The sequence below is a fragment of the Arachis ipaensis genome, chromosome B1, assembly GCF_059453495.1.
Source record: "Arachis ipaensis isolate K30076 ecotype BB chromosome B1, ASM5945349v1, whole genome shotgun sequence".
Classification (NCBI taxonomy): domain Eukaryota; kingdom Viridiplantae; phylum Streptophyta; class Magnoliopsida; order Fabales; family Fabaceae; genus Arachis; species Arachis ipaensis.
The window spans coordinates 144,883,828-144,903,770 of record NC_142436.1 but is presented as its reverse complement, the minus strand read 5'-3'; the positions used below and the strand labels follow the sequence as shown (position 1 = coordinate 144,903,770).

Here is a 19,943-nt window from a genome sequence, read left to right as displayed (position 1 = left end):
GCCTTCGTCCTGGGAAATTCCAGGAAGCTATAGTTGTGGCAAAACCGAAGACATTGGAGGAGTTCCGAGACAAAGCCACCGGACAAATTGAAATAGAGGAATTGCGTGAGACATGAAGAAACGAACGACCATCATCATGGAAGGAAGACGATAGACCAAACAGGTCAAATAACAGAGATTCCAAAAAACCTTTTAAAGTAACTCCAAAATTTGATTCATATACCAGGTTTAATACCAGGAGAGAGGACATCATCAAGGAAATACTGCACAACAGACTTATAAAGCCACCAGTAAAGGCAGAAACATACCAAGACAAAAAATACGTAGACAAAAGCAAACATTGCGCATTCTACCAAAAGTTCGGCCACACCACTGATGAATGTGTAGTAGCAAAAGACCTACTGGAGATATTGGCCAGACAGGGATTATTGGACAAATATATCAGTTCCAGAAGTAGGAAGGAGGCAACCAAGGACATCGACAAGCCGAGATATGACTCGGATCACAAAGAAAAAGGAACATGGCGTGGCCCAATCGAAACCCCTACCTCCAAAGGAGTCATAAATTACATATCAGGCGGCTTCGCAGGAGAAGGACTCATCAACACAGCCAGGAAAAGATTCTACCGGACTATGATGACAATGAAAGGGTTGCACCAAAGCCCAACAGTTCCGACCTTAGCAGCCAACATCAGTTTCAATACTGACGATTTCAAATCGCAGACACCAAACTTGGACGATCCAGTAGTAATCTCGGTGCAAATGGGAGAGCTGACCGTAAAGAAAGTTCTGCTCGATCTGGGAAGCAGTGCCGATGTCCTATTCTATTCCACATTCAAAAAGATGCAGCTAAGCGACAAGGCATTACAACCATCAGGAGGAGAATTAGCAGGGTTCTCAGGAGAAAGAGTCCATATATTAGGTTATGTATGGTTGAGGACAACACTGGGAGAATTCCCAAATTCCAAAACATTAGACATCCAGTTCTTGGTAGTCGATTGTGTTAGTCCTTACAATATCATCTTAGGACGCCCCTCCCTTAACTCCTTTGGAGCTATTGTTTCTACCATTCATCTATGTGTCAAGTTTCCTTTGCAGGATAATACAATAGTGACAGTTCACACTGAGCATAAGGAAGCTAGACAATACTACAACGCAAGTCTGAAGAAAATCACAAAGGAGGCCATTCCGAGAATCCATTCAGTATACAACTCGGAAAGCATCCCCACCCTGGCCGAAATGGACCCCAGGGACAACAACAGTCGCCCCTCCCCAACGAACGACTTAGAAAAGGTACAATTAGATAAAACAAATCACTATACTAACATCGGTTCGGATTTCTCCGCAGGAACAAAACAGAACTTGGAAGGCATATTAAAGGCCAACGCCGACCTGTTCGCCTGGACCCCTGCTGACATGCCAGGGATCGACCCAAATTTCATATGCCACAAACTAGCAGTTAACTTCAATGCCCGACCTATAAGACAAAAGAAGCGTAACCTGGGCAATGAAAGAAGAAATGCAGTAGCAATAGAAACACAGAAACTACTAGATACAGGTTTCATCTGAGAAATTTGTTTCTCCTCATGGATAGCAAACGTGGTTATGGTCAGGAAAAGCTCAGGAAAATGGCAGATGTGTGTAGATTTCACAGATCTAAACACCGAAGGACTCGTACCCGCTGTCTAACATTAACAGACTCATAGACGACATCTCAGGTTACCAAGTGCTAAGCTTCATGGACGCCTACTCTGGATACAACCAGATACAAATGCACCCAGATGACGAGGATAAGACGGCATTTGTAACTGACCAAGGTAACTTTTGTTATAAAGTGATGCCTTTCGGACTAAAAAATGCAGGGGCCACTTATCAAAGACTAATGGACAAAATATTTAAAAATCAAATCGGACGGAATATCAAAATATACGTCGATGTTATGGTCGTCAAGTCTAGCTTAGAAAAACAACATGAAGCCAACCTTCAGGAGGTTTTCCAACAACTCCGAGCATACAATATGAGACTAAACCCGGAAAAGTACGCATTTGGCGTACAAAAGGGCAAATTCCTCGGATTCTTGTTAACAAACCGAGGTATAGAAGCCAATCCTGACAAGTGTCAGGCAATCCTAAACATGCAATCACCAAAGATGATCAAAGACGTATAGCGACTCACATGTTGCCTAGCAGCCCTATCCAGATTCTTACCAGCCGCAGGAACAAAATCCTATCATTTCTTCAAGACCATGAAGAAGTCGGATAAATTCATTTGGACGGAAGAATGCGAAAAATCATTTTCCGAATTCTAGCATATCTTGAGATCACCACCTATACTCAAGAAACCGGAGCAAGGTAAACCACTCTTTCTATTTCTTTCAATTTCCACTAACACTATTAGCTCTGTACTCGTAACAGAAACAGAAAAGGAGAAACACCTGGTGTATTTCGTAAGCAAAGTCTTACAGAACGCCGAGACAAGGTACCCAATGATAGAAAAGCTGGCATTCGGTCTAGTAATCACTGCTCGGGGCCTGGGGCATTATTTTCAAACACACCCAATTATAGTTCGGACAAGCCATCCTCTACGACAAATACTATCAAAACCAGACTTAGCAGGGCGAATGACAAAATGGGCAATCGAGCTCTCTGAATTTGACATATCATATCAATCGCGTGGGTCGTCTAAAGCCCTAGCATTAGCCGACTTCGTCTCAAAATTTACGGACAAAGAATAACACATCAAAACATGGGAACTATACGTGGATAGAGCGTCAAACGAAAATGGATGTGGAGCAGGAATTCTCCTGAAAGACGACAATGGAATCCAAGCCGAACAGTCAATCAAGTTCCTCTTTGAAACAACTAACAACCAGGTCGAATACGAAGCCCTACAAGCAGGCTTGAGGTTAGCCAAGGACGTGGAGATCTCTAACTTAAAAGTACACTGCGACTCACTCCTTGTAATACAACAGGTAAACGGCCAATTTCAGGTACGAGATTCGCTCTTAGAAAAATATCTGAACTCGGTCAAAACGCTAATGAAGTCTTTTCAAAATTTTGAAATACAACATATACCTAGAGAATAAAACGGTAGGGCCGACATCTTATCCAAACTAGCTACACATAGGGTAACCGATCAAACAGATAAACTACATCACATTACACTAATTAAATCAAGTTTAGATGTAAAATCTGTTTTAAGTGTCTCACAGGAAGAAGATTGGCGAAGCACATTCATTCACTACTTAAAAAGCGGAGAGATACCAAAAGATGAAAACCCAAGGACATTCAGATACAAAGCAAACCAATATACCTTATTAGGAGTCGACCTATACAAGCAAGGTATTTCCTGACCTCTTCTGAAATGTCTCGGCCAAGCAGAAGCAGAAACCATCGTGAACGAACTACATGAAGGAATTTGCGGACACCATACTGGAAGCAGGAGCTTAGCTACAAGAATACTCCGAGCAGGATACTTCTGGCCGACATTAAGGAAGGACTGCAGGAATAAGGTACAAAGCTGTGATGCATGTCAAAGATGCGCACCGCTCATTCACAACCCAGCCGAGCTCTTACATACCTCAGACGTCAGCTGGCCATTCCACAAATGAGGGATGGATATACTCGGACCATTCCCAATCTCAATAGGACAGGTAAAATTCCTTCTAGTAGCTGTTGATTATTTCACCAAATGGATAGAAGCACACCCTCTTGCAAAAATTACAGCCGAAAAGGTACAAAATTTCATTTGGAAGTCGATTATATGTAGATTCGGTTTACCAAGAGAAATCATATCTGATAATGTAGAAAATTTACGGATAAAAAGATCGCATCATATCTAACAGACTTGCATATTAAGCACCATTTCTCCTCGTCGAACACCCACAAACTAATGGGCTCGCGGACGCAGCTAACAAAGTTATCTTGCAAGCCTTAAAAAAGAAATTAACAGATGCTAAGGGACGATGGGCCGAGCTCATACCAGAAATATTGTGGAGTTATAACACGACACCCCACACAACAACGAATGAAAGCCCATTCCGACTAGTGTACAGCACAGATTGCATGATACCCATAGAGATTAGCCAAGGGTCCACTCGAACCGAATACTTTGATGAGCAAGACAATTCGGAAGCCAGGTGAACAGAGCTCGACCTAATAAATGAAGAAAGAAGCCTCACCAGACTAAGGCAGCAAGCCATGCAAGCAACAATACGAAAGCAGTACAACAAAAACGTAAGGCCGCGAACATTACAAGAGGGAGACTTAGTCCTGCGACAAATGGAGGAAGTCCGAAAACCGCCAGGACACGGGAAGCTTGCAGCTAACTGGGAAGGCCCTTTCCGCCTCTCTAAAGTCATCAGAAAATGAGCATACTCCCTCGAAACATTAGAAGGAACACCTCTCCCTAACACATGGAACATCTCATCTTTGAGAATCTATTACAGTTGAACTTTTATGTAAGTATGAACTGGCCAGGTACTCTTTTTCCTGATCACGAGGTTTTATCCCTAAGGAGGGTTTTACTCGGACAGGTTTTAACGAGGCCGACTACTTCATACCTTAAACATCTCATTCATATCAATAAATATTACTTTCAGCTCGACTATGAATACTTCGAATATTTCCGAATGCCTATCAATCAAACTGACTAGTCAGCGATTGGAAATTAGGATCATCGAACCGACCACACAAGTCGGAAAGAATAGTACCATCAAAATTCAAATATCAAAAACTACTATCAAAATCAATATCTATCATCTAACTATCACGCAAAGGCTAAGTTAATATCCACACACGAGCTTTTGATAAAAGCATTGTCACAAGTCAACACCAACACCAAAACAGTCATTAAATACAAAGTTCAAAATATTCCGAAAACATCAGAAAAGTCATGAAACAAAAATACAAACATCTTTTCAAGGGGGAGGAGGAATGCTCTCAGCCTTATCCCCTCCAACTTCATCATCAGCAAGTTCACCATTAACAACAATCTTCGCCACATTGAGTCTCCCTACATCAAAGTTCGGGAAAATAATGAAACTTGGCTAACAGCACGATCAAACCCAGCTATAAACATATCCATCTTCTCTTCCTCAAGCTCGTTAAGACGAGCAGTCATTTCACCCTTAGTCTTGTCACTCTCCTTGACTTCAGCTTGCAGCAATCTGACTTGTTCCTGAAGGCGGCCTACTTCATCCTCTTTCTCCTTCATCTTCACAGTCACGTCAACAACAACTTCTTCCTTTTCCTTCAACATACGTTCAAGAGATGATATTTTCTCAACTACCATCTGCTGCTCCGAACTTAATAACTCGGTAGTCCGACCAACACATAATAGCCGAGACGCAACAATCTGCAGAAGACAACAACATAACCGACCAAAGCAATTTGCAAATATGAAAAAAGAAACAAATAAATACAAAAAACCTACCTGAATAAATTTGCCCATCCCCTCAAGTCCAGTTCGACGTGTGAGGGCCATATCCCCAGGATACTGGGGAATGCAATCTGCAAGCTCGGCAATTGGAAATTGGTCACTCAACAAAGAATGTAAGTTCGCCCCAGGAACAAAACCATGCAGACGTCGCTGCCTTTCAACCACAGACTTCACAGCAGCACTCTGGTCACCTTTAGAAATCACCTCCAAAGACTTCTCCGACTCAGTCTTCCTCCTTTTTGGAGAAGGAGGAGCTTGCGCAGCAGAAAAAGTGGCATCCCCATCTGTATCCTTCACAACCCCAGAAACACTAACACCTTTCGTACCCTTCTTCTTCAAATACGCTTGAAACTTAGCAACATTCAGATTCGGCAACCTACTACCTACCATAACAAAAAATAGAAAGTTAACAAATACGAAGCTAAACAAGATCAAGACACGAAAAAACAAAATTACCTATATACAATTCCAGCCCTTCAATTTCATTTTCCGCTTCATATTTCAATAAATCGGGAATAGACAAACATTTTCCAACAGTAAATTTTTCAATTAGAAACTCTAACAAACAGTCCTCTTCCTCACTTCTCTCATTAGCTTCAAGGATTTGCAAAGGTTCCGAACACCAGTACAATGAAAATTTTTCTATCATCTCGTCATCTAGATAAAAGGGATATACAGACTCCAAAGACCGAACCTTCACAAACATTGACTTAAAACTTTTAAAAGAAGATTTATACAATAAAAAGAGGGAACGGCCAAGAAAGCTACTTAGAAAAACCCAAAGCCCTTTACGAACCCCCTTAGACTAAAACAAAGAAAAGAAAATGTTCAGCGAAGGGGGAGATTTCAGAAAACCCATCAGAACCTTAAAATCACACAAAAATGCCCAAGAATTTGGGTGTAACTGTGACGGAGCACAGTTCAACTGAGTTAAAACCTTACACTCAAATTCTGAAAACGGAAACCTTACATGCAGCTCAGTCAAATAAGGAACATACATGTAAAAATAATCCCAGTCCCCCTCTTCTCGCAAACCCTCTCCTCACTAGAATAGGGAAGAAGCTCAATACGAACATCAGAACCACCCCTAACAAACCTTGGAGCCTCTAGAACACGAAGCGACTCCTGATCGCAAAATGACGAGGCACGAGTTTTCACGTCATCGTGAACCCAATGATAATGTTCTCCTTATTTTCTTCAACAATTCACCTTTTCTTTCTCTTTTTCTTTAACCATTTTTTCCAGGTAATAACAGAGGGGAAGAAATGAAAGAAAAACCGGAGAGACGAAAAGACAGAAGACTAACTTCTGGAAGACATGTCTCCTCAAACTTATCAAACTCTTTTTTGCAAACTGAAGTTGTGTTCCGTAAACGACACAAGCTTTATTGCAACCCACTATTTTAGTGGAAAGTTGAAAAAGCAAAAATTATGCGCCCAAATGCAAAACGGTCCGGCTCCATCATAGCTAAGCATGGCATTTATTGCAGCTCAGTTTACAAAGCAAAAACCTTTTCTCGAAAAACATATTTAATTTAATTTTTATTTGTAAAACCCATTTGTTTTTTAGCCCAAGCTTGAACCGTGCGTTGAGCTTGGGGGCTCTAGTATTTTACCTCAAAACGCCGAGGTATAATCTCAACAAAAAAAGCTCAACTTGCTGCAACCACATCAAGTCAAGCTTGGGGGCTGTGTACTGTACCCTTGAAATCTCGGACGTGACCGAGTCATACCTCGGCGTAACGGCTCCATTCCAACAGTTCACTCACCAAAATTTCGGAACCAGTTCACTCGCCAAAATCTCGGAAGAAACCGACCATTAAGCTACAAACCAAGTTATATAACGGGTGGAGGCACCAATAGAAACACCCAACACAAAAAATACTTCACCCAAAAAATAACATACTTCAAAGTTATATCCCTAATCGTATATACTATTTATTTTATTTCCTTTCTGACTTGGCATCGGAGTCCCTTTTGCAGGTACCACGCTCATCAACTCAGCAAAAGGCCAAAAGCTACTAAGCATAGCGAGATTGACAAAAAGCCAACGTAAAGATCGGACAGAGTATCCTTATAAGAACATATCCAAAATATAAATACAAAATATAATAATATTTGATTGATGGTTAATTTTTTCTGTTTATGGAAAACTTAATTGGTTAATCAATTTAATTTAGGATTATTCCATTGGATAGTATATAAAATTACATATAAATGTTTGAGAGTTCTAATTCATCTTCTTAGTTATACTTTTAATACTTAAATAAGTTAAATTCAAACATAAATGTTATATTTTTGAAACATAAAAAAAGAGTAAAAAGATATATCTTTACTTAGAAAATAAATAGATAATTAAAAAAAAAGAGCTAAAACTCGTAATCATTTTTCATACACAAACACATGCAGGAGGAAAAGAAAGAAAGGATTATAATTTCTCTCGTTTTTGGCATATATAGTAGTCCTTACATTAATGTGAGACCCTTATAATTGCATCGTTGTGCTGTGAAGGATGTCAATTACATAGAAATTTCAATATGTTCGTTGGTGTCTGACCTCAAGGTGTGGATTATCCAAGACACTTCAGAATAATTTTTTCCTGTTTGAACCAAGTTTGAAATTAAACTTTTCCTCAAGAGAATAGATAAAACAATTCAGGTGAGATCATATAGATATAATTTTCTATTTACTCATAGGATCTCAGTAGTACGGAAATTATCATAACTCCTTTCTTTTCGAGTATTCGTACATTTCTTATCAGTATATGAATAATTATTTTTTAAGCATAGGTTTAGGTTCGATTCTAGTGAAAAAAAAAAAAAAAAAACTAAGTACTTAATAAGATATCTTCACAAACCAAAAACTATGAAATCACCCATTTTATTATTGGCAATAACACGATCGCATCACTCAAGCCCCTTTTTCATACTTTATTTAGTGTGTGCAAAAATTGCAATATAATTTTTCTAATATTCCCTTTCTTGAAAGAAAATTTTTCTTCTTTCCTAGACTAACTTTTGTCGGTTATAGAATATTTTTTAATTAAAAAAATTTAATTTTAATGTGTTGTCAGTATAAATTATAAAATAATTTTATATTTGTATTCAATTATATAACATCATATCAGTCAAAATAATTACCTTTCACATTTAATGCGTAAATAGTCATATAAAAGAATAAATATGATTGAACACTATATAAAATGCTTTACACTATCGGTGCATCAAAATTAAACTCAATAAAAATATCATTTTTCTTTATTTTATTAGCTACTTTGCTGGAATGCACAAATATTAATTAAGTAATGTTATATTATTATATTTTTAGATTTCATTTAGTTTTATTTATATTTTGGTTTAATTACTCGATCGGTTCCTATAGTTTTACTAAATTTTTAATTAGGTCTTTATACTTTTTTTTCTTTTCGATTGAGTCCTTATACCATATTAGATTTTGTAATTAAGTTCCTGCTGTGATAAAAACGTTAGAATTAACGAATATTCATTAAACAAAACGAATATGCCTAACATTTAACTGAATATTCTGTCTAATTTAACAGAATATTCTGTGAATTTCAATATTTTTATCACGGTAGAGATTTTGTTAAAAAATATGATATGATATAGGGATTCAATTAAAAAGAAAAAATGTATCGAGACCTAATTAAAAATTTAGTAAAACTATAAAACTAATAGAATAATTAAACCATACATTTTTTTTCCTTCTAAGTTTGCATGTAATAATTTAGGTAAATTCTATCATACCCTCCCTAAAGTAACATATAATTTACCTTCTATAATGTGATACTTTCTAATTAAATGTTATCTTACTCAGATAACTAACTATATTTATAATTTGAGTTACTTTAACTTAATGAGAATTAATATCTTAACCATAATAAAACTATTTTGTAATTAAAATATTATTTAAACTGAATAATTATATAATATAATATAATATATATATTGATTATTTTTATAATTAACAAAATAGCCCTAACTCAAATTTGACAAAGTTAAAAATGCGAAAAAAAATTGACCCAAAAAAACTTGGGTAAGGAACTCCTATGGTCGGTGCTTTTGAGGTATCTGAATAAGAAATTGTATGAATTGATCCATTATGGGATATTAACTCTTACTGTATTCCTTTGTTAAAATTGTAATGGCTAAAGTAAGTGCAACCTTAAAAATTTCTGCCAATAAAGTACTGTGAGACACTTCATTTTATGCAATTCAAGAACATAGCAAGAGTGAATCTTTAGAAAAAAATGACGAAGTTTTTTTTTTTTTTTTTGTCATTCTTTTCAGAATTCACTTGTCAGTCTTAAAAGTTTGTTTTCATAAAATTACAGAATGCGTAAAATATTGTTAGGGATCGATCTTTTTTTTTAATTATAAATTAATCTTATATATTATGATTAAAATATTAACTCTAATTAAGTTAAAATAACTACTCAAATTATAAATATAATTAGTTATCAGATTAAAATAATATCTAATTAAGTGATATTTTATAAAAAAAAATTACATGTTATTTTAAAAAAAATACAATAAAATTCACCAATAATTTAATTTGTTTTACAAGTTTGGCCGACGGAAGTTGGATCTAAGAGGAGCTAAAGTGGGTGGAATAATGTGCCTCTACCATAAACAAATGATGTTTAAAAGATAATAATTTAAAATTATTTTATTTTATTTAATACCTATAATTTTATATATATAATATTTGAAATTATTTATTTATTGTATTTAATATGATATAATTATTTTAAACTTAATTAATAAATATAAAATAAAATCATTTTGGAATGATTTGGACTATTTTTATTGTCAGCAAAATATTTTTGTGTCGTTGAATGGTACTTAGCACATTAAATTTTCAATCTCGCTGACAGATCAGACATGGATTATGTATCGATATATAGTTTTGCAGAAATACGTACGTTAGTGATTAGTAAATTATTTTGATTCTTGAATAACACTAACTAACTAAGAGACTTAAAATTTTGACGTGAGGGGACATATATATATTAGAAGTTCAGAACTTCAGATGCAGTTTTTTTCGGTTTTAATTATTTTTAGGTTAATTGGAGCTGTTCCAGTTAATCTGGTGAGATGGAAGAATTGAATTCTTTATTTTCTATATTCAAAATGGATTGCAATATTCTCAATAGACAGATGTATTGAGTCAAGAATTTGTCTAATGATTTGAGCGACTAATTGATACTTGAAACAAATTCAGGTGTTATTCTCTTCTTCTTTCTTCTTAATTAAGAAAAAAAAAAAGAAAAAATTTCTTAAAAATATTGAAATACGAAATCTATAATAGATGTCAACATATGATGTGTGTGCAGTAGTGCAACTGTGCAAGTGCCACGATGAAAGCTAAACTATGCTTTATTCTTTTCATACCTAACCTTTCTAATTGTCATTATTGTTCTTGGCTTGGTTTGTTGCTATCTACCAATAATATTAATCTAAACCCAATTTATGCATTAGAAACTATATAGTATATACCATTTAAAAAAAAATAGTCGACCTTTCCAGCGTCCATTTATTCTCAACACTGGAAGAAGGTTCACCTAAATTAATAATTATCAAGACACAATTTTAAACACTTAATTAATTATCACGACAAAAAAACACTTAATTAATTATGAGTACAGTTAAATGAATTGATCTAATTTGACGCCAAACTCAAGTTTAACATGGTCGTGGTTCATCTAAGTTATGAATGATTCCGCTACTATAAAAATAATAGAGTTACAAAAAAAAATATAAGAGTAATTTTTGCGTAAATTAAACCTTTTATAATAAGTAATAGTGTGTGTATTTATAGGTTAACATTCAGCAACATATGAGAATACTCTTTATGAAAATTTGTTTGTTATATTAATTAATAAATTAATAGTTTAAGAGTATAAAAATACATATAAGTAAAATTTTGTAGCAGCAAAGAGAGATAGTTTAGTGTAGCCCCATATCGTAAATAACATAAAATACAATGCAATTAATTAAAAACAATTTTATGTTGTTTGGTTAGAATTCATCGCATACAGCTAGCAAAACCAGAAGGTGGACGCAGAAGATATGTGTTGGTGAAACGTATGCTTCAGCTATGCTAACATAAACTTCTTTTCATTAATAGCTTAAAAGTATAACAACACATATAAATAAAACTTCATGGCAGCGAAGAGAGGTAGCTTAATGTAGTCTCTGTAGAAAGGGACTAACATAGAATACAATGAAATTCATTAAAAATAACTTTATTTTGTTTGGTTAGAATTCACGTCTAGCAAGACAAGAGGATAGATGCATAAGACAGTGAGAGGTAGAGCATATTTTATGCCACGATTACTTGGGATCACGTGTGTTGGTGTACACTTCTTCAGATGTGTCAATACAAACTTCTTTTCGTTAACAGTAAATATGTCTTTCAATCATTATTTTGCTCTTATTGTATTTTATGGAGTATTTAATTAAAAGTGTGTTTGACAAATGTATTGAAGAGGATAAAAATACGTTTAAGAGGATAAAAATATGTTTAAATTGTTTTTGCTCTAAACGCAAATGTGATTTTGCATCCTGAAAGCACGTTTACTTGAAGCAAGAAGTTGTAGCTTCTGCTTTCTCTTAACATGCGTATCATTTTTAGTACTTTCTTTCACAGGATGCTCCCATAAAGGTGCATAAAATGTCTTTTTTTAAAGATATTTTTTAATAATTAAAATTTAACACATATAATCACTTAAATTGTGTTATTTTTGTCAAAATTAGGTCAAATAAATTAATTCAATCGAAAAATAGTAAATCAAATTTTGAATCAATCTAAATTAATATTTTTTATAAAAATGACTACAATACCCCTATTATATAAAATGACTAAAATACTCTTATTATATATATTAATTTTGAGAATCCTAAATTCTAGTTCTTTTCTTCTCTGTCGTTATAGGGTTAGAATTTAAAGTTTTCAAAATTTATATATATATATAAAAAATAAGGATATTGTAGTAATTTTTTATAAAAAATTATTAATTTATACCGGTTCAAAATTTTATTTATTAATTTTTTTGCTAAACTGATTTGTCCAATCTAATTTTAATTAAAAAATAATACAATTTAATTAATTATTATATGTGTTAAATTTTAATTTTTAAAAAAAGACGTTTTTGACATCTTTATCTAAATGGCTCCCTTCTTTCATATTATAAGAATTTTCACATTTGTTTCAAGTCATTTCAAATATTTTAATTTTTTTTATTATTTTTAATACTTTCTTTTATATTTTGATTTTTTATTAAAATTTTTATTATAATTTTATTATAATATGAATTATTAATTTTATTAAAAAAAACAAAGTAAATAAAAAATTGATCATACATAACAATAAAGTATAAATAATAAAATTTATGAATGATTTGCTACTACAAAAATAATAGAGTTACAAGAGGAAAATAATATAAGGGTAATTCTTGTCTAAATTAGGCCTTCTATGATAAGTAGTAGTGTACGTATTCATGGGTCAGCATTCAACAACACATGAGAGTACTTCTTCATGAAAGCTTGTTTGTTACTCTTCATGAAAGCTTGTTTGTTATATTAATTAATGAATTAATAGCTTAAGAGTATAACAACACATACAAATAAAACTTTGTGGCAGCGAAAAGATGTGGCTTAGTGTAGCCTCATAGAAAAGGACGATAATAAATAATATAGAATACAATGAAATTAATTAAAAACAATTTTATTTTGTTTGGTTAGAATTCACCCATACAGCTAATAAGACAAGAGGATGGATGCAAAAAAACAGGGAGAGGGAGAGCACATTTTCTACCGCGATTACTTGGGATCACATGCTGTGCTAACATAAACTTCTTTTCATTAACAGTTGATTGTGTACTAAAAATATAAACTTTTTTTGTACATAAATAATTTTAAAAATGACCTACAAACATGGTCAAACAAGAGTCAAGTTCCTCTTAAAGGTATTGGGTAAAAGGATGGAACCCAAAAGAACATCTTGAGGAGTTGAATTTCTCTTCAATGGGAACTAAATTGGTGGAAGTGGATTGGTTGGATTTGAAGTGTAAAGAGCGTCATCTAGTTGAAAGAAAACCAAACTAGATGTCCCCTCACTAATGTCACATGTTAGGAGCTTTAGTTTAATGTGTGGGATCAACTTCCTTCTTTGAACAGTTGAAAAGACTTAAAGTCACGGGAATACCAAAAGATATTTGAGATAAAAAAGAGTAAACCAAATATCAGACTAAAATCATTGGACAATAGATTTCCTCTTCATCATGGTTTTACACTATAAAAAGGACCTCAAGCTACCTCTGTAAAGCATCCTTTGCTTTCATCTTCACCTCCATCATCTTCTGAGAGCTTCTTTTCTGAGAACCTTCACCTTCACCTTCACCTTTTTCTAGACCTTTCTTATTCTTGAAGCTGAGAAGTTAGAAACCTCATCTTTTCCTCTCCCAAAATTTCTCTCATTGTTCTTCATTTCATTCATCACCTTCACGAGTAAAAACTAGCATTCGAGTGTTCAACCAGAATACTCAACAACAATTAACCAACCCCTGTCCACTTTAAACAAAGCTTATTCATCCTCTTGTGATATTAGTGGAGGTCTCAACACTTATTCTCCACCTCTATTTCTCATCATTAGTTCTTGTATAGCTTATTCGCCATTAATAAAAGTGTTTTCCTCGTAAGTATACTTATCCTGAATCTTTCATCTTAACCATTATTTTTCATTTAATCTATTTTTTCCACAAAACTCACCCGAATTAACAGTGAATACGCGTCTTCCACTCATTATTGCTCTCATTAAATTTAAAATTAATTTACTCTTTTAATTCTATTAATTTATATTGTTTATACATTAATATTGTTAATTACCTATACTTTTTCTTTAAAAAATTTAATTAAATTATTATTTAACGATTATTATCAAAACTGCACCTGAATTTCTAATTTTATATATATATTACAGAAATCTTTGAGAACACTTTCTTTTTTATTCTGGTATACCATAAATGTGTGTAGATGCGTATACGAAAAAACTAAAGAAGATCCCTTTTATGTACGTAACCGCTATAACTACACTCCATAAAAGAAAGGTATATATATGTTCGGCAACAATGAACCTGTCATGATTACACAGCCACCAAACTACTCCAAATAAGAAGGAAATCGTCGCTATCAAACTAATTATAAAGTTTAAAAGAGAGAGATTCTAATTATAATATATAATTCATGTGTAAAAAATCATAAAATAATATATGCCATTATTCTACGAAAAAAACAACTAGATCGATATTCATGCAAGCAAAAAAATCTCTTAGAAGAGTGACTACTTCAACCTGGAAAATAGTTAAGACATGTATCTTTTGCCATTAATTACCTTGAATTGAAAATAGTGTACATAGGGGAGCAAAACTTAACATAATCAGCACTATGAAATTTTGAAACTAATACACAATTTCCTAATTATATAATTTATAATTATATTGGAATGTTTTTCACAATTTCCTAATAATGTGGTTGGAAGATTTGGGAAAATAAAAGTAGTTCATAATCTGCAAGGCAGTAGTGACAGGAAATAGTACGAAGCCATTGATCTTGATCGGAGGAAGACCACCATTTTGTTGAAAGATTAAGATTATAATTGAGCATCATTTTGCCACTGGTTTGGCATGTGGTGGAAGAACACAAGAAAGAATGATGATTAAGCATAGGAATGTTATTGAGCCACATGCTCCTAACAAAATACTTAACCCTCTTTCTACACCTTCTTATGCACGTGGACGCATTCAACGTAAGAAACAGTTCAAGTCCCTGTTTTCTCTCTTTATCGCTGCACATCAGAATCATTGAATAAACATACTTTCCTTCATCGTGGCCGTTCATTGCAGCCTTCTTCAATTTCTCAAGACCCCGATCAACGTCGCCGGAACTGAAATATTCCACCATTCCTTCGCGATATGCAATCTCCAAATTCCCACTTTCTCTACACCGCTTCAAGAACCAACATTCTTTCTGCTCGGTGAACCATGGAAGTGGCACGAGGGAAAAGTTCTCCATGGATGCACGCTGATACACGTGATCGTTCTCCGCCGCCTGGAGAAATTCCTTGCAACTCAGTTTCACCTTGCACAGATCAACAATGGATTGTGATGCCACCTTCCCGAAAATCTCCACCAACAACTCATTCGGAAGGAATTTTATGCCAGAAGAGAAAGAACAAGAAGAAGGGAACACATGATCCTGACCTACTTGCTTCTTCTTCTTCTTCTTCATCTGCTTCTTGTTATTGATGACACCCAAATCAGCCATTGAAGGAGAAACCAAACCTTCTTGTTCTTGTGTGAGTCAAGAATTCAAGAAAGAGATAAGAGCGTTCTCTGTTTTTATAGGAAACAGAAACATGTGAGAAATACCCACCACGTTTTCTTTCTACTTTTACAAGGATCTGTCATAGATCTAACTAATTTATTCTGATCTTTAAAGAAGCCGTTTTTAACTAACTAATTATAATCTAGTCGTATATAAATATTTTGTACTGAAATATAATTAATAATCATTTATATTTTTCGAATCCGCTTATTTAATATTATGATTATGATACCTAAATTGATCCACTCAAATCCGTAATGTATCCAATTTCCATAAATTGGCGGTTTGACCAAGTCAAAATCAAAGGTAAATATTAATGCCACGTGTCAAAATTTAGTGGGAGTAGGTGTTTGCTTTACTTTTGGTCTCTGTTAAGGTGGCGCCGCCGGTGACCGGCGTTTCATATTAATTGCGAGACAGAAATCAAAGGAATCATCGGTGGATGCTTGATGATGGATGAAAAGAGTGAGATTCCGACGAAGCTGGATTACTACGATGACATGTGGAAGCTTCAATCCACTGCCACACTCCTTTCGCATTTCAAGGTTTGTGAAGAACGAAGCCTCTCGAAATTTAAAAATTGATTTCATTGATTGTGGTTATAACTGAGAATAGTTGAACTGCAGGGAGAAGATGGAAGAGATGTATTGATATTGGATCGTACTATATTCTATCCGCAAGGAGGTGGTCAACCTGCTGACCATGGATTCGTCCGCATTGGCAATGGCGTTGACTCTTCCGATTCAGGCTCAGCCATCAAGTTTGTGGTTACTGATGTCCGATCCAAAGATGGCGTTGTCAGTTTTCACTTTTCACTAGTCAAACTTACCTTCTCTCTCTAGGCTAATGAATTGCTTGTTTTGCTTATCGTTCATTGTGTTCTTTTAGGGTTTATGGTATAGGATTTTAACATTTAATGTTTAGAGTTTTATGTTATTAGTATTTTTAGAATTTAAATTAAAAATACTAGTAAATCTACAATACTGATATAGAATATAATTAATTGATCCTTTACGGTCAGAGCATGTAAGAATTTCTCATTGTTGTGTATGTAGGTTTTTCACTACGGTTTCTTTGAGAACATAGTTGGGGAAGCAGAATCCCAACTTCACAAAGGGAAGGAAGTCTCACTATTTGTTGATGAGTCCAGGCGCAAGCTCAATTCCAGGTGCTGTTTCTTGATTGAGTTCTAAGTTGAAACATTCTGCCTTGCCTTGTTACAACCACTGATGATTAAATTATTGGAATTGAAGAGCAACTCAAAAAGATTTACCTTCTATGCTTAATTTATGCTCCATTTTTAATTTTTCTGAGGTGTGGTACTTTCAATGCCATTGTTATTTCTTTGTGTAGGTTGCATTCAGCAGGGCATTTGCTTGATGTTTGTCTTCCAAGAATAGGATTAGGTCATTTAGAGCCTGGCAAAGCTTACCATTTTGCTGATGGGTATGCACTTTGCCTTCTTTTGAGTGTTTTGTTATTGCAAACTTCTAAACTTTGGTAACCTTGACTATTATCTTCCTATTATATTCTTCCCAGGCCTTGGGTTGAATACAAAGGTACAGTTCCACAAAATGAATTGCAGAATAAGCAAAAGGATTTAGAGTTGGAAGCTAATAATTTAATTTCCGTGGGAGCAAAAGTAAGTTAACAGTGTTCATAATTTGCAAACTCATAAGTGGCATCTGGTTCTGAAAACCTTCACTTTTCTGTTTAGGTTCATGCTGATATATTACCATATGATGAAGCTGCTAAGCTTTGTGGTGGTTGTCTTCCTGATTATGTTCCCAAGGTCAGTCTATAGAAGATATATCATGTTGTCTTCCTGATTCCTCTTTGCTGTTTGTCCTAAACTGGTTGTTGACTTTGTTATGACTTATAACCCGTATGGCTGTCACCTCGCTTAGATATCGTTAAGCCCCCTTTTCAGTTTCTGCTTTAAAATTGTTTCAGTTTGTTCTCTAAATGGATAAACCAATAACACTCAATTCAATTTGATGTTAAGGGGCGCTTGACAGCATTATGTTACTATATAAGTATACATATCATCCCTTATACCGTGTCAGGAATATTCCAGCTTGTCTCATTGCTCCCATTGGCCTCCAATCTCGAAATTCTTCATGGGAAAGAATAACGCATACTTGTAGTATCCTAACCACTCTCTCCTAACTTCAAAATATGGTTTGTTGAAGATGAAAACATTTCTTTCCAGTCATTGTAATCTAAACAATGTTTTATTGTAATACAAATATCAGTTTTGGTGAATGGACGCACATTGTTTTCTCTGCACTGTTTTTGGGATGAGTTCATAATATTAATTGAAATGGAGGAATTATTTCGAATTAGCTGACAGAGAGCAGTATTCTGTATGTTATGATTAATGTACATAACACACTTACAAATCCTTGAAAGAATGGAAAACAATTAGAATTTCATCTCTAGGCTAGTTTTTCTACTTCAGGTTTATTTCTCTTCTCTTGCACCAGAGTATGCATTGATAATACTAATGCACAAAGTCTAACAGGAAAGCGCACCTCGAATTGTAAGGATAGGAGAGAATCCTGGGTGCCCCTGTGGTGGTACACATGTTACTGATATTTCAGACATCATACAAGTTAAGGTATGAAATCTATTTGCTTACACTGATCAACATGGTATGGTTATCTTATCTAATTTTTTGTAAGTTCTTGTCATTGTAATGAAGTCATGTTATTGGAGCCAGATGGAATCAGAACCTTGTAGACTTGGATATTCTTAATTTTGTCCGGTTTGTTTTGATTGCCCGGTAATCCTTTTCTATTGTATGTTCTTCTTTTAATCAGGTTTCCCAAATTCGCTCAAAGAAAGGACTGACAAAAGTCTCATATAATGTTGTATCAAGTCTCAAGATATAGAGTCAGTAATGTATAAATTCTACTGACAAATTATGGTTTTCATACCATGGCTGTTGAATAATAAACTACAAAACTTTGTATGAATACTGTGTGTGTGGAAAGAACAATTATGCATTAGATTTGGGGTGTGGTCCTTATAGTGACACATAAATACAGCATAGCATGCCAGAAGTCATTAGCATGATGACAATAATAATATTGTTAGGTTTGATATTTGTAAAATAGAAGTACTTTCTTTACATATTCTGGTATAGGATTTCAAATTTCTTTTCTTTTTCCGCAAACCGGACGTTGTTCTTAGTCAATCTCAACAATCACCCTTATTAATTGCTTCAAACATACGCATATTGGTATTATGTTCACATCCTCCTAATCTAAATCCAATGAAAATGGTTAAAATATTTCATGTATGCGGATCATATAATGATTTTGATCGTAGTCATTTATCCCATGGCTTCTGATTTTGATCAGAATTTGGAATAGTGTCTCCTTAAATTAAAAGGGTGGTAGTGATGAGTTTGGCACCTTGTCCAAACCTTTTTGTAGCTGTTTGAACCAAAAATATCGGGTGCATAGCTTGGGATTATAATGTGGTCCATGGAAATCTACATGGAAGGTATTAGTTGGGGGCAACTTTTTTGAGTTTCTATCAGCCGTCATTCTTTTATTGGTCAAGTAGCATCCCTCACCAATATGGACCATAAATAATAATCCGTGAGAGTGTGAGGCATCATTACTTGGTCAAAAGCATGATAGCAACCAATCTCAAGATTTTATGCACTAATTTGAAGTTTTGGATTTTTGGTTGGTGAGCTTTAATTTACTCAAGAAACCTCTTTTAGAGAGACTAGCAGGTACAACAATCATCCTCATAAAACAGTGGGAACCCAAAGTTGAACCATCCATTGAATTCAGCGGCAGCATCTATCCATGTTAGGCAATAATACAGCACACTAAGCATCCTATTCCACGGCATAACTTAACATGATGGTTCATGTAAGTAATGCTATGCTCCCCCCTCCCTCCTTATAACTAGAGATATATTTGCTCTTCACTTTAGTAAGATGCATACACAATAACACAATGCACTTTTTAAGGCTTGCTTGTTTTAACACATTTCAACCAAGTAAAAGCTTATAATTATCCAACAAGGGAAAAAGATCCAATATTCGATATCAACTAAGGAGCATTTTTTTTGGCTAGTATTAG

At 34.4% G+C, this 19,943-nt stretch overlaps 2 protein-coding genes across 2 annotated transcripts; one reads left to right on the top strand and one right to left on the bottom strand.

Moving 5' to 3' along the window:
• Positions 1–14,801: 14,801 nt before the first annotated feature.
• On the bottom strand, positions 14,802–15,780 carry LOC107638563 (F-box protein At1g67340-like). Its single transcript, XM_016341903.3, has one exon. The coding sequence runs from the start codon at positions 15,778–15,780 to the stop codon at positions 14,977–14,979; it is 804 nt and encodes a 267-aa protein (XP_016197389.1). The 3' UTR covers positions 14,802–14,976.
• Positions 15,781–15,889: 109 nt separating this feature from the next.
• On the top strand, positions 15,890–18,975 carry LOC107638574 (threonyl and alanyl tRNA synthetase second additional domain-containing protein). Its single transcript, XM_016341914.3, has 8 exons — positions 15,890–16,385; positions 16,467–16,637; positions 16,896–17,008; positions 17,194–17,286; positions 17,380–17,482; positions 17,558–17,632; positions 18,365–18,460; positions 18,663–18,975. The coding sequence occupies exons 1-8, from the start codon at positions 16,290–16,292 to the stop codon at positions 18,732–18,734; spliced, it is 819 nt and encodes a 272-aa protein (XP_016197400.1). The 5' UTR covers positions 15,890–16,289; the 3' UTR covers positions 18,735–18,975.
• The last annotated feature ends 968 nt before the right edge of the window (positions 18,976–19,943 follow it).

Bases quoted from the DNA above. Each gene is read 5' to 3' on its own strand.
- LOC107638563 (XM_016341903.3), bottom strand. From the start codon at position 15,780: ATGGCTGATTTGGGTGTCATCAATAACAAGAAGCAGATGAAGAAGAAG.
- LOC107638574 (XM_016341914.3), top strand. From the start codon at position 16,290: ATGATGGATGAAAAGAGTGAGATTCCGACGAAGCTGGATTACTACGAT. The intron at 16,638-16,895 runs GTCAGTTTTCAC...TTGTGTATGTAG, and splicing joins TCCGATCCAAAGATGGCGTT to GTTTTTCACTACGGTTTCTT. The intron at 17,633-18,364 runs GTCAGTCTATAG...AAAGTCTAACAG, and splicing joins TTCCTGATTATGTTCCCAAG to GAAAGCGCACCTCGAATTGT.